The sequence below is a fragment of the Salvelinus namaycush genome, unplaced genomic scaffold (assembly GCF_016432855.1).
Source record: "Salvelinus namaycush isolate Seneca unplaced genomic scaffold, SaNama_1.0 Scaffold600, whole genome shotgun sequence".
NCBI lineage: Eukaryota > Metazoa > Chordata > Actinopteri > Salmoniformes > Salmonidae > Salvelinus > Salvelinus namaycush.
The window spans coordinates 108,104-124,842 of NW_024061310.1; the positions used below are offsets into that span (position 1 = coordinate 108,104).

At 40.9% G+C, this 16,739-nt stretch overlaps 1 protein-coding gene across 1 annotated transcript; it reads left to right on the forward strand.

Annotated features, from left to right (window-relative positions):
• The first annotated feature begins 616 nt into the window (after positions 1-616).
• Positions 617-4,212, forward strand: LOC120042037 (zinc finger CW-type PWWP domain protein 2-like). The gene is made up of 4 exons (XM_038986931.1): positions 617-957; positions 1,360-1,522; positions 1,802-1,928; positions 3,509-4,212. The coding sequence occupies exons 1-4, from the start codon at positions 644-646 to the stop codon at positions 3,610-3,612; spliced, it is 708 nt and encodes a 235-aa protein (XP_038842859.1). The 5' UTR covers positions 617-643; the 3' UTR covers positions 3,613-4,212.
• The last annotated feature ends 12,527 nt before the right edge of the window (positions 4,213-16,739 follow it).

Here is a 16,739-nt window from a genome sequence, read left to right on the forward strand (position 1 = left end):
ATGTTACTCGGATGAATACTATAATATTTGAAAAGCTTCCAAACTATGGGCTAGAGATTATAGAAACAATATAATGTGTATTCCTACTATTTTATTTTTATGACATGAACATAATTTCTGGTCTCGGGCTTCTGCTGACCTCTCCCCCGCAAAGTTCGACACTCGATTATTTTGCCTTTGCCGGGTAGCTAGCAAAATGATAAATTGGAGAGCTAGCTTGCTAAATTCGCTAGTAGTAGTGATACACATTTGCAATTCAATCTGTGTAAGGTTATATACATTTATTCGGGGATAGCTAGCCAGCCAGTTATCAATATATCTAGAGACGGACGTTAGCTAGGCGCTAATAAGAATAATTTTATCCAAAGCTAGAATGTTGTTAGCCAGCTGGCTAACGTTAGCTAGAATCATGACGATCTAAATGTGTGGATCTGTTAGCAAAGGCCATTCATTCATTGTCTAGCTAGTAGCTCAGTATATTTAAAAATATTTGCAAGCAAGTAGTCTTAGCAAATACATTATAGACCGCTGACACTAATGATTTATTTTCTCTATGACAATATCAGATGGGCTAGCTAGCCAATATGTTTGTGTTTGCTTGTTTAGGTCAGCCAAGATCGCTCAGTTCAGCTGTAAAAAAAAAATGAGTCTTCTTCCAGACCTGAATGCCAATGAGGATGAAACATCCTACTATGCAGACAAGACCTGGGTCCAGTGCGAGTCTCCCAGATGCCTGAAGTGGAGACTGGTACCAAAGGGTGATGAAGCGGTGGCTGAGCTGGACCATGACAAGTCCTGGCGCTGTCATATGAACCCAGACCCTCTATTCAGCCACTGCAACATCCCTCAGGGCCCTTTCCCCAACAACTCCCAGTTCAAGGAACATGGCCTGAAGGTGGTGTACTTCCTGCTTCCTGTCGGGAGCCTGGTGCTGGTGAAAGGATGCAACTGGCCATGGTACGGGATGGGTGGCTGTTGGTGCTTATGTGCCCGTTTCCAGGACTCAGATCAAGGCTAGGCCTGAAGGGTTTTTTAGTCCAGAAGTAGGTTTAATATAGTTCCATGAAAACAGGCACTAACCCTAGGCCTGAAGGGCTTTTTAGTCCAGAAATAGGTTTAATCTAGTTCCATGAAAACAGGCACTAACCCTAGGCCTGAAGGGCTTTTTAATCCAGAAGTAGGTTTAATCTAGTTCCATGAAAACAGGCACTAACCCTAGGCCTGAAGGGCTTTTTAATCCAGAAATAGGTTTAATCTAGTTCCATGAAAACCGTCCCTTAACTACTACAGTTAGTTCTATTGAATTCATCCATACCCGTGTCAGATAAAGCGTTAACTAATCATTGTTGCTCTCTCCAGGTGGCCAGCCATTCTAAGTCCAGACCCCAACGTGGAGGAGTATGTGAGGCTGGACAGCGAGGGTTATGTGGAGCACTACCATGTTGAGTTCCTGGGGAAACCTCACACCAGATACTGGGCTGCTGCCAAGCATGTCGAACTCTACCACACCTCCTCCACTAAAGTATGTATCTTTTTTCTTTGTGTGCCAGTTTAATGTTAGTTAGTGAAGGCCAATAGAGATGAAAGATTCAGTGATATGACGAGACATATTATCTTGGAGGGAATTTAAAACATCTGAAACGTTTTGAGCTGGTTTTTCCAGACACAGATTTAGCCTGGTCCTAAACTAGAATAAAACCTCTCAATGGAGAATCTCTAATGAAAATGTTGTTTTTTAAATTCCAAAACTAGGCTTAAATCTGTGTCTGAGAAACAAAATAAAAGTGTTTTTTCGGCGTAGCCCAAATACAGGAACATGCGAGGTGCTATGAGGAAGTCGTATGAGGTGGCGATGGAGGAGGTGGCTAAGGTCAGGGAGATGGGATGTGAGGAGAGACTGCAGATCAGCCACTTCCAGCCTCAGGAATGTGAGTAGACTTACATCTGAATAACTGCATTAATAGAGTCTCTGAGATACTGTCACCTGACCACTGTCTTTTTGAACATGGTGCATTTGTTTTTTAATGGCATTCAGAATTGTCCCAGAATTGGGTTCTAATGTTTCATATTTGAAGTCAGTTTCATATTTGAAATAAGTTTCATATTTGAAATAGGCAGAAAAATAAATTCAGATATATGGAGATGGTGCTATGCTGTTGTCCGAATAGTTCTGTGGTGATACTGTGTTGATTCTGTGTTGCATGACGTGACCCCCGTGTGACTGTGTGTCAGTGTTGAGTCAGGCTCAGAGGTTAATGCATGATGTGACCCCCGTGTGACTGTTTGTCAGTGTTGTTTCAGGCTCAGAGGTTAATGCATGATGTGACCCCCGTGTGACTGTGTGTCAGTGTTGTTTCAGGCTCAGAGGTTAATGCATGATGTGACCCCCGTGTGACTGTGTGTCAGTGTTGTTTCAGGCTCAGAGGTTAATGCATGATGTGACCCCCTTGTGACTGTGTGTCAGTGTTGAGTCAGGCTCAGAGGTTAATGCATGATGTGACCCCCTTGTGACTGTGTGTCAGTGTTGAGTCAGGCTCAGAGGTTAATGCATGATGTGACCCCCTTGTGACTGTGTGTCAGTGTTGAGTCAGGCTCAGAGGTTAATGCATGATGTGACCCCCTTGTGACTGTGTGTCAGTGTTGAGTCAGGCTCAGAGGTTAATGCATGATGTGACCCCCGTGTGACTGTGTGTCAGTGTTGAGTCAGGCTCAGAGGTTAATGCATGATGTGACCCCCGTGTGACTGTGTGTCAGTGTTGAGTCAGGCTCAGAGGTTAATGCATGATGTGACCCCCGTGTGACTGTGTGTCAGTGTTGTTTCAGGCTCAGAGGTTAATGCATGATGTGACCCCCGTGTGACTGTGTGTCAGTGTTGAGTCAGGCTCAGAGGTTAATGCATGATGTGACCCCCGTGTGACTGTGTGTCAGTGTTGTTTCAGGCTCAGAGGTTAATGCATGATGTGACCCCTGTGTGACTGTGTGTCAGTGTTGAGTCAGGCTCAGAGGTTAATGCATGATGTGACCCCCGTGTGACTGTGTGTCAGTGTTGTTTCAGGCTCAGAGGTTAATGCATGATGTGACCCCCGTGTGACTGTGTGTCAGTGTTGAGTCAGGCTCAGAGGTTAATGCATGATGTGACCCCCGTGTGACTGTGTGTCAGTGTTGAGTCAGGCTCAGAGGTTAATGCATGATGTGACCCCCGTGTGACTGTGTGTCAGTGTTGAGTCAGGCTCAGAGGTTAATGCATGATGTGACCCCCGTGTGACTGTGTGTCAGTGTTGAGTCAGGCTCAGAGGTTAATGCATGATGTGACCCCCGTGTGACTGTGTGTCAGTGTTGAGTCAGGCTCAGAGGTTAATGCATGATGTGACCCCCGTGTGACTGTGTGTCAGTGTTGTTTCAGGCTCAGAGGTTAATGCATGATGTGACCCCCGTGTGACTGTGTGTCAGTGTTGTTTCAGGCTCAGAGGTTAATGCATGATGTGACCCCCGTGTGACTGTGTGTCAGTGTTGTTTCAGGCTCAGAGGTTAATGCATGCCATTGAGAGGATGCTCAGACAATGCTCCAACCAGCAGGACAACCAGGGCAAGGTAGAGACATTTAGGTTCTAGTAACTTCTGTATTTGACTCATCTCCTGGGTATCCAGTATCCACTGCTATTAGGATGTTTCTGCAGACACATTACATACATCAATGATTGACTATTTTCAATGAGATAAATGACGCCGCCATGTTGTATTTTGCTACATGTTACGTGTGTATCGATGTTGTGACAGCGGGACCAGATGATTAGGATGTGGGATGCCAGCATCGAGGAGGATGGAGACACTCTGATCATAGAAGGTTTCAGGTTTGACAGCGCTACCTGTCTGGAAGACCTGATGACTGCAGGAAACAAGAAATAAGAGATTTTTTAAACAAGATATTTTAACAAGATTTTTTAACAAGATATTTCCAGAGAGTTTTTCTGAAACACATGTTAATTCTTTCCCCTTAAAGTGCTTTATATTTATGATATTTATTTGAAATGTTATATTTTTCTAAAATATGTGTTACTGTGGTCATTGTTGAAGGAAATATACATTGTGGTGACTGGCAGTATAAAGAAGCCTTCAACCTCAGTACAGTCTTTTCTGTTGGGCCCGTTTGTTAAATCTCTCACTGTGTTCATTTATTCTCAAGTTGTCATTTTATGTTATTGCTCTATTGTTATTCCAATACATGTTGTATTCCTCATGTTTTTTAAAGTTCAGAGAATGTAGTAAATAAACGTTATCAGACAACAAAACCATTGTAGTGCATCAACAATCACTTCTTAATTACGTCATGATAATATACTCTATATAGCAGGATAATGTACTGTATATAGCAGTATGGAGCAGGATAATGTACTCTATATAGCAGTATGGAGGAGGATAATGTACTCTATATAGCAGGATAATGTACTCTATATAGCAGGATAATGTACTGTATATAGCAGGATAATGTACTGTATATAGCAGGATAATGTACTGTATATAGCAGGATAATGTACTGTATATAACAGTATGGAGCAGGATAATGTACTGTATATAGCAGGATAATATACTCTATATAGCAGGATAATATACTCTATATAGCAGGATAATGTACTCTATATAGCAGGATAATGTACTGTATATAGCAGGATAATATACTCTATATAGCAGGATAATGTACTGTATATAGCAGTATGGAGCAGGATAATGTACTGTATATAGCAGGATAATATACTCTATATAGCAGGATAATGTACTGTATATAGCAGGATAATATACTCTATATAGCAGGATAATGTACTGTATATAGCAGGATAATATACTCTATATAGCAGGATAATGTACTGTATATAGCAGGATAATATACTCTATATAGCAGGATAATGTACTGTATATAGCAGGATAATATACTCTATATAGCAGGATAATGTACTGTATATAGCAGGATAATATACTCTATATAGCAGGATAATGTACTGTATATAGCAGGATAATATACTCTATATAGCAGGATAATGTACTGTATATAGCAGGATAATATACTCTATATAGCAGGATAATGTACTGTATATAGCAGGATAATATACTCTATATAGCAGGATAATGTACTGTATATAGCAGGATAATATACTCTATATAGCAGGATAATATACTCTATATAGCAGGATAATGTACTCTATATAGCAGGATAATATACTCTATATAGCAGGATAATGTACTCTATATAGCAGGATAATGTACTCTATATAGCAGGATAATGTACTCTATATAGCAGGATAATGTACTGTATATAGCAGTATGGAGCAGGATAATGTACTGTATATAACAGTATGGAGCAGGATAATGTACTGTATATAGCAGTATGGAGCAGGATAATGTACTGTATATAGCAGGATAATGTACTGTATATAGCAGTATATAGCAGGATAATGTACTGTATATAGCAGTATAGTGCAGGATAATGTACTGTATATAGCAGGATAATGTACTGTATATAGCAGTATATAGCAGGATAATGTACTGTATATAGCAGTATAGTGCAGGATAATGTACTGTATATAGCAGTATGGAGCAGGATAATGTACTGTATATAGCAGTATGGAGCAGGATAATGTACTGTATATAGCAGTATGGAGCAGGATAATGTACTGTATATAGCAGTATGGAGCAGGATAATGTACTGTATATAGCGGTATGGAGCAGGATAATGTACTGTATATAGCAGTATGGAGCAGGATAATGTACTGTATATAGCAGTATGGAGCAGGATAATGTACTGTATATAGCAGTATGGAGCAGGATAATGTACTGTATATAGCAGTATGGAGCAGGATAATGTACTGTATATAGCGGTATGGAGCAGGATAATGTACTGTATATAGCAGTATGGAGCAGGATAATGTACTGTATATAGCAGTATGGAGCAGGATAATGTACTGTATATAGCAGTATGGAGCAGGATAATGTACTGTATATAGCAGTATGGAGCAGGATAATGTACTGTATATAACAGTATGGAGCAGGATAATGTACTGTATATAGCAGTATGGAGCAGGATAATGTACTGTATATAGCAGTATGGAGCAGGATAATGTACTGTATATAGCAGTATAGTGCAGGATAATGTACTGTATATAGCAGTATGGAGCAGGATAATGTACTGTATATAACAGTATGGAGCAGGATAATGTACTGTATATAACAGTATGGAGCAGGATAATGTACTGTATATAACAGTATGGAGCAGGATAATGTACTGTATATAGCAGTATGGAGCAGGATAATGTACTGTATATAGCGGTATGGAGCAGGATAATGTACTGTATATAACAGTATGGAGCAGGATAATGTACTGTATATAGCAGTATGGAGCAGGATAATGTACTGTATATAGTAGTATGGAGCAGGATAATGTACTGTATATAGCAGTATGGAGCAGGATAATGTACTGTATATAGCAGTATAGTGCAGGATAATGTACTGTATATAACAGTATGGAGCAGGATAATGTACTGTATATAGCAGTATGGAGCAGGATAATGTACTGTATATAGCAGTATGGAGCAGGATAATGTACTGTATATAGCAGTATAGTGCAGGATAATGTACTGTATATAGCGGTATGGAGCAGGATAATGTACTGTATATAGCAGTATGGAGCAGGATAATGTACTGTATATAGCAGTATGGAGCAGGATAATGTACTGTATATAGCAGGATAATGTACTGTATATAACAGTATGGAGCAGGATAATGTACTGTATATAGCAGTATGGAGCAGGATAATGTACTGTATATAGCAGTATGGAGCAGGATAATGTACTGTATATAGCAGTATAGTGCAGGATAATGTACTGTATATAGCGGTATGGAGCAGGATAATGTACTGTATATAGCAGTATGGAGCAGGATAATGTACTGTATATAGCAGTATGGAGCAGGATAATGTACTGTATATAGCAGTATGGAGCAGGATAATGTACTGTATATAGCAGTATGGAGCAGGATAATGTACTGTATATAGCAGTATGGAGCAGGATAATGTACTGTATATAGCAGTATGGAGCAGGATAATGTACTGTATATAGCAGTATGGAGCAGGATAATGTACTGTATATAGCAGTATGGAGCAGGATAATGTACTGTATATAGCAGTATGGAGCAGGATAATGTACTGTATATAGCAGTATGGAGCAGGATAATGTACTGTATATAGCAGTATGGAGCAGGATAATGTACTGTATATAGCAGTATAGTGCAGGATAATGTACTGTATATAGCGGTAATAATAATAATACTCCATATTATAACAGACAGGGTGAGGAGGGACCAAGCCAATACTCCATATTATAACAGACAGGGACCAAGCCAATACTCCATATTATAACAGACAGGGTGAGGAGGGACCAAGTCAATACTCCATATTATAACAGACAGGGTGAGGAGGGACCAAGCCAATACTCCATATTATAACAGACAGGGTGAGGAGGGACCAAGCCAATACTCCATATTATAACAGACAGGGTGAGGAGGGACCAAGCCAATACTCCATATTATAACAGACAGGGACCAAGCCAATACTCCATATTATAACAGACAGGGTGAGGAGGGACCAAGTCAATACTCCATATTATAACAGACAGGGTGAGGAGGGACCAAGCCAATACTCCATATTATAACAGACAGGGTGAGGAGGGACCAAGTCAATACTCCATATTATAACAGACAGGGTGAGGAGGGACCAAGCCAATACTCCATATTATAACAGACAGGGTGGGGAGGGACCAAGCCAATACTCCATATTATAACAGACAGGGTGGGGAGGGACCAAGCCAATACTCCATATTATAACAGACAGGGTGAGGAGGGACCAAGCCAATACTCCATATTATAACAGACAGGGTGGGGAGGGACCAAGCCAATACTCCATATTATAACAGACAGGGACCAAGCCAATACTCCATATTATAACAGACAGGGTGAGGAGGGACCAAGTCAATACTCCATATTATAACAGACAGGGTGAGGAGGGACCAAGCCAATACTCCATATTATAACAGACAGGGTGAGGAGGGACCAAGCCAATACTCCATATTATAACAGACAGGGTGAGGAGGGACCAAGCCAATACTCCATATTATAACAGACAGGGACCAAGCCAATACTCCATATTATAACAGACAGGGTGAGGAGGGACCAAGCCAATACTCCATATTATAACAGACAGGGTGAGGAGGGACCAAGCCAATACTCCATATTATAACAGACAGGGTGAGGAGGGACCAAGTCAATACTCCATATTATAACAGACAGGGTGAGGAGGGACCAAGCCAATACTCCATATTATAACAGACAGGGTGGGGAGGGACCAAGCCAATACTCCATATTATAACAGACAGGGTGGGGAGGGACCAAGCCAATACTCCATATTATAACAGACAGGGTGAGGAGGGACCAAGCCAATACTCCATATTATAACAGACAGGGTGGGGAGGGACCAAGCCAATACTCCATATTATAACAGACAGGGACCAAGCCAATACTCCATATTATAACAGACAGGGTGAGGAGGGACCAAGTCAATACTCCATATTATAACAGACAGGGTGAGGAGGGACCAAGCCAATACTCCATATTATAACAGACAGGGTGAGGAGGGACCAAGTCAATACTCCATATTATAACAGACAGGGTGAGGAGGGACCAAGCCAATACTCCATATTATAACAGACAGGGTGAGGAGGGACCAAGTCAATACTCCATATCATAACAGACAGGGTGAGGAGGGACCAAGCCAATACTCCATATTATAACAGACAGGGTGAGGAGGGACCAAGTCAATACTCCATATTATAACAGACAGGGTGAGGAGGGACCAAGCCAATACTCCATATTATAACAGACAGGGTGAGGAGGGACCAAGCCAATACTCCATATTATAACAGACAGAGTGAGGAGGGACCAAGCCAATACTCCATATTATAACAGACAGGGTGAGGAGGGACCAAGCCAATACTCCATATTATAACAGACAGGGTGAGGAGGGACCAAGCCAATACTCCATATTATAACAGACAGGGTGAGGAGGGACCAAGCCAATACTCCATATTATAACAGACAGGGTGAGGAGGGACCAAGCCAATACTCCATATCATAACAGACAGGGTGAGGAGGGACCAAGCCAATACTCCATATTATAACAGACAGGGTGGGGAGGGACCAAGCCAATACTCCATATTATAACAGACAGGGTGAGGAGGGACCAAGCCAATACACCATATTATAACAGACAGGGTGAGGAGGGACCAAGCCAATACTCCATATCATAACAGACAGGGTGAGGAGGGACCAAGCCAATACTCCATATTATAACAGACAGGGTGGGGAGGGACCAAGCCAATACTCCATATTATAACAGACAGGGTGAGGAGGGACCAAGCCAATACTCCATATTATAACAGACAGGGTGGGGAGGGACCAAGCCAATACTCCATATTATAACAGACAGGGTGAGGAGGGACCAAGCCAATACTCCATATTATAACAGACAGGGTGAGGAGGGACCAAGCCAATACACCATATTATAACAGACAGGGTGGGGAGGGACCAAGCCAATACTCCATATTATAACAGACAGGGTGAGGAGGGACCAAGCCAATACTCCATATTATAACAGACAGGGTGAGGAGGGACCAAGCCAATACTCCATATTATAACAGACAGGGTGGGGAGGGACCAAGCCAATACTCCATATTATAACAGACAGGGTGAGGAGGGACCAGGCCAATACTCCATATTATAACAGACAGGGTGGGGAGGGACCAAGCCAATACTCCATATTATAACAGACAGGGTGAGGAGGGACCAAGCCAATACTCCATATTATAACAGACAGGGTGAGGAGGGACCAAGCCAATACTCCATATAATAACAGACAGGGTGAGGAGGGATCAAGCCAATACTCCATATTATAACAGACAGGGTGGGGAGGGACCAAGCCAGTACTCCATATTATAACAGACAGGGTGAGGAGGGACCAAGCCAACACTCCATATTATAACAGACAGGGACCAAGCCAATACTCCATATTATAACAGACAGGGTGAGGAGGGACCAAGCCAATACTCCATATTATAACAGACAGGGACCAAGCCAATACTCCATATTATAACAGACAGGGTGAGGAGGGACCAAGCCAATACTCCATATTATAACAGACAGGGTGAGGAGGGACCAAGCCAATACTCCATATTATAACAGACAGGGTGAGGAGGGACCAAGCCAATACTCCATATTATAACAGACAGGGTGAGGAGGGACCAAGCCAATACTCCATATTATAACAGACAGGGTGAGGAGGGACCAAGCCAATATTCCATATTATAACAGACAGGGTGAGGAGGGACCAAGCCAATACTCCATATTATAACAGACAGGGTGGGGAGGGACCAAGCCAATACTCCAAGCCAATACTCAACCATCAGATCCTCCTCTCCACCCTCTCCGAGCTGGGCATCTCCGGCGCGGCCCACGCTTGGATTGCGTCCTACCTGACAGGTCGATTACTAGAACCAGTCACACTAACTGAAATGAATTACTAGAACCGTCACACACGGGGGGAAATGATTACTGGAACCAGTCACACTAACTGAAATGATTACTGAGCCGTCCACTAATGAAATGATTATTGACACCAGTCACGCCTAACTGAAATGATTATGGAGACCAGTCCACTACTGAAAATGATTACTGGATACCATCACAACTAACTGGAAATGATTACTAGAACCGTCACACTAACTGAATGATTAACTGGAACCAGTCACACTAGACTGAATGATTACTAGAACCAGTCACACTAACTGCATGATTACTCGAGACCGGTGGCACACTAACTGAATGATTTACTGGAACCAGTCACACTAACTGAAATGATTACTAGAACCAGTCAACTAACTGAAATGATTACTTGGACCAGTCCACACTTGAATGATTACTGGAACCATCACACTAACCTGAATGAACTGAACATAACTAACGAAAGATTTATGAACACACCTAACTGAAGATGATTACTGGAGCCAAGTCACCTCACTGAATCTAGAAGTACACTGAATGATTACTGGAACCAGTCACACTAAACTGAAATGAGTTTACTATAACCAGTCACCTAACTGAAATGATTACTTGAGACCAGTCACACGCTAAATGATAATGGATTACTGTCAACCAGTCACACTAACTGAATGATTACTGGAACCATCACACTACGTAAATGATTGACAGGAACCAGTCACGACTAAACTGAAATGATTACTGGAACCGTCACACTAACTGAATGATTACTTGTACCAGTCACACTACTGAAATGATTACTGGACCAGCCCCACTAACTGAAATGATTACTGAGAACATCACACTGAAAATGATTACTGAGGACCAATCACACTAACTGGAAAATGATTACTGAGCCAGTTCCCACTAACTGAAATGATCTTAACCAGATCACCTAACTGAATATAGCTTGAGCCATCACACTAACTGAATGAATTACTGAGATACTCACACTATGAAATGATTACTGGCACCAGTCCACACTAACTGAAATGATTGACTGAGACAGTCACACTAATGAAATGATTACTGGAACCAGTCGACACTAACTGAAATGATTACTGGAACCAGTCACACTAACTGAAATGAATTACTAGAACCAGTCCACTACACTGAAATGATTTACTAGACACCAGTAACTGAAATGATTACTGAACCAATCCGTACACTAACTGAAATGATTACCTGGAACGTCACACTAACTGTAAATGATTATTAGACCGTCGCAAACAAAGTCTGACGTCACACTAACGTAAATATTACTGAACCAGTCACAACTAACTGTAAATATTACTGATAACCAGTCACACTAACTGTAATGAGTACTAGAACAGTCACACTAACTGAAATGATACTGAACCAGTCACACTAACTGAATGGATTATACTGGACCAGTCACACTAATGAAGATTACTGGAACCATCACACTAGAACTGAAATGTTAACTGAACCAAGTCATCACTACTGAAATGATTTACTGAACCAGTCACCACTGTAAATGATTACTGGACCAATCACCAACTGAATGATTACTGGAACCAGTCACAACTAACTGAAATGATTACTGACAGTCAACTACAGTTCACTGGCAGCCTACTGAAATGATTACTGGAGCCAGTCACACTACTGAAATGATTTACTAGAACCAGTCCACACTAACTGAAATATGGACATGTCACCTATGAACATATTCTAGAACGTCACACTAATGAAATGATTACTGTACCAGAACACAGATGATTCGACCATCACACTAACTGAATGATTACTGGAACCATCCACTAACGAAATGAGTTACTAGAACCAGTCCTAACTGAAACTGAACATCCGAAATGATTACTGAACCGTATGTTTACTGGAACAGTCACCTAACTGAAATGATTACTGGAGCCAGTCACACTAACTGAAATGTATTACTGGACGCCAGTCACACTAACTGAAATGATTACTGTAGCCAGTCATCACTAACTGAAATGATTACTGGAGCCAGTCACACTAACTGGAAATGATTACTGGAACCATCACACTAACTGAAAATGATTACTGAACAGTCGCACTAACTGAAATGATTACTAGACCATCGCACTAACTGAAATGATTACTGGAACCAGTCACACTAACTGAAATGATTACTGGACTCCCACTAACTGATCGCCGTCACACTAACTGCTAAATGATTACTGACGAATACCGACGGATTCGGACACCCCTGATGAGAATACTGAGAATCCGATAACTACTGTTGATTACCTGTGCCCATCCACTAACCTGAAATGATTACTGGACACAGTCCACACTACTGAAATGGATTCTGGAACCAGTCACACTAACTGAAATGATTACTGGAAACCGTCAGCACTGACTGAAAGATTACTAGAAGACCCAGTCACACTAACTGTAATGATATATGATACAGTCACACTAACTGTAAATGATACTGACCAGGTCACACTACTGGAATGAATACTGGAACAGTCACACTAGACGGAAATGATTACTGAACCAGTCACACTAACTGAAATGATTACTGGAAACCAGTTCACACTAACTGTAATGATTACTGAACCGTACCACCTAAGATCACGCAGTCACTAACTGAAATGATTACTGGAACCAGTCACACTAACTGAAATGGATTGACCTCATACGATGAACTGGAACCAGTCACACTAACTGAAGATGACTAACATACCTACGAAAGATCTAGAACGTCACACTGAAACTGGATACGGAACCAATCACCAACCTGAAATGATACTGAACAGTCACACTAACTGAAATGATTACTGGCGTCACATATGAAACGATCTACAGTCACTCTAACTGAACTGAGTACTGGACCGCACAACGTGTTAGCCGCACATAACGAAATGATTACTAGAACCAGTCACACTGAAAGCGTTGGAATAATAAGACATATACTGGAACCAGTCACACTAAATGAAATGATTACTAGAACAGTCACGACTAACTGAAATGATTATGGAGACCAGTCACACCTTAACGGAAAATGATTACTAGGAACAGTCACACTAACTGAAAGATTACTGAGAACCAGTCACACTAACTTGAATGATTACTAGACCAGTCACAACTGAAATGATTACTGACCAATCGCCACTACTGAAATGAATTACTGGAAACCAGTCACACTAACTGAAATGATTATTAAACAGCACGCTAACTGCTCATTATACTGGAGCCAGTCACACTAACGAATGATTACTGAACCAGTCACACTAACTGAAATGATTATGAAACCAGTATACTAACTGAAAACTGAACATCATATGAAATGTACTAGACAGTCACACTAACTGAAATGATTACTGGAACAGTCACACTAACTGAAATGATTACTGGAAATCCAGTCACACTAACTGAAATGATTACTGAAGCCGTCATCACTAATGAATGATTTACTGGATACCAATCACCACTAACTGAAATGGCATTACTGGAACCAGTCACACTGACTGAAATGATTACTTAGAACCGTCACACTACTAATGATTATGGGACCAGTCACACTAAATGAAATGATTTACTGAGAACCAGTCACACTAACTGAAATGATTATAACCAGTCACACTACTGAAATGATTACTGGAACCAGTCACACTAACTGAAATGATTACTGGAACCAGTCACACTAAACTTAATGATTTACTAGAACCAGTCACCCTAACTGAAATGATTATGGACCAGCCACACTAACTGAAATTTACTGACCAGTCACACTCTGAATGATTCGCCAGCACACTAACTGAAATGATTACTAGAACCAGTTCACACTAATGAAATTACTGGAACCAGTCACACTAACTGAAATGATTACTGGAAGCCAGTCACACTAACTGAAATGCGGACGTCACTAAACTAAAGATTAGACCAGTCACATTGAATTACTGACACACGTAACTGAAATGATATACTAGAACCAGTTCACACTAACTGAAATGATACTAGCCAAAAACCAGTCACACTGAACAATGATACTGGATAGCAAGTCCACACACTGAAATGATTACTGACACAAGATCACACTAACTGAAATGCTATTAGGACAGTCACCTAACTGAAATGATTACTGAACCAGTCCACACTACACTGAAATGATTACTAGGAACAGTCCACTAACTGAAATGATTACTGGAACCACCACTAACTGAAATGATATACTAGAACAGTCAGCACTAAGTGAAATGATTACTGAACCAGTCACACTAACTGAAATGATACTGGAAACATCCACATATGATAATGATTACTGAACCATACCCACTAACTGATAATGATTACTAGAGAACCAGTCACACTGACTGAAATGGATTACTGGAACCATCACACTACTGATATGATTACTGAACGCAGTACACACTAATGATTAAACGTAGTAATGAAATGTTACTGGAGCCAGCACACTAACTGAAATGATTACTGAAGGCCAGTCACACTAACTGAAATGATTACTAGGACCCGTCACACTAACTGTACATGATTACTGGAACCAGTCACAACTAACTGAAATGATTACTGGAACCAGTCACCTAACTGAAATGATTACTGGAAACCAGTCACACTAACTGTAATGATTACTGGAAACCAGTCACACTAAACGAATGGATTACTGGAACCAGTCACCACTAACTGAGATATTACTCGAAACCGTCAACACTGAAATGAGTTACTGGAACCAATCACACTAACTGAAATGATTACTGGAACCAGTACAACACCCCACTAACTGCATAATGATTACTAGAACCAGTCAACTTAACTTTGGGGGAACAAACAAAATGAGCAATAACTATAAATGAATTACATGGACCAGTCACACTAAACTGAAATGATTACTAGAACCAGTCACACTAACTGAATGAAACGACCGTCGACTTCGAACCAAATATAAAAAAAACCACACCCCAGTCCACTAAGTGAAATGATTACTGGAAACCATCACACTAACTGAAATGATTACTGGAACCAGTAACACTACTGAAATGATTACTGGAACCAGTCACGCGTAACGAAAGTTACTTGATACAGTCACGACTACCTGAAATGATACTGAGAACCAGTCCACCCTACTAAAATGTCTAGAACGTCACATGATTACTGGAGCCAGTCACACTAACTGAAATGATTATGGAACCGAGTCACACTAACTGAATGTTACTAGCCAGTCACACTAACGAAATGATTACTGGACCATCACACTAACTCGAAATGATTACTGGAGAACCAGTCACACTACTGAAATGATTACTGGAACCAGCATCAAAGATACGACCTCACACTAACTGAAATGATTAACTTGGAGCCAGTCACACTAAGAAATGATTACTGGACCAGTCACACTAACTGAAATGATTATGGAGCCAAGTCACACTAACTGAAATGATGACTGGAACCAGTCGACACTAACGAATGATTATCGGGAACACAGTCCCACTAACTGAAATGATTACTTGGAACCAGTCGCATAATAACTGAAATATTACTAGAACCAGTCGCACTAACGAAATGAATTACTGGAACGTCACACTAACTGAAATGATTACTGGACCATCACACTAACTGTAATGATTACTGGAACAGTCACACTACACTGTAATGATTACTGGAACCAATCACGCTAACTGTAATGATTACTGGAACAGTCACACTAACTGAAATGATTACTGGAGCCAGTCACACTAACTGAAATGATTACTGAACCATTCACTACTGAAATGATTACTGGCTACCAGGTCATAATTACATAAATTGTGTGGTGGTTCGATACTAGAGTTCCATGGCAAAGAACATAATCCAAATGAATATTAACAGAATCCTATGAATATTCCCTGTTCTTCATGGCAGTCCGGTGTGGGATGAGTTGCTTGTTTTGAATTTTGTGTGTTGAATGGATTTATTTTCTTGATGCTGCTTTGGGGTAGGTGGAGGGTGAGGGTGCCATACGGGGCTTGTTCATAGGTGCATAACGTAGTAGAACATTTTGCAACTGAAGAAAACCACCATTAGTGTCATTGTCCAATTCAGGTCAGTACCAAAATGTTAAAAAATAAAAACCAAAACCACAGTGGTCAAATGTGTTCCTCCTG

Bases quoted from the DNA above. Each gene is read 5' to 3' on its own strand.
- LOC120042037 (XM_038986931.1), top strand. From the start codon at position 644: ATGAGTCTTCTTCCAGACCTGAATGCCAATGAGGATGAAACATCCTAC. The intron at 1,523-1,801 runs GTATGTATCTTT...TTTTCGGCGTAG, and splicing joins ACCACACCTCCTCCACTAAA to CCCAAATACAGGAACATGCG. The intron at 1,929-3,508 runs GTGAGTAGACTT...ACTGTGTGTCAG, and splicing joins CCACTTCCAGCCTCAGGAAT to TGTTGTTTCAGGCTCAGAGG.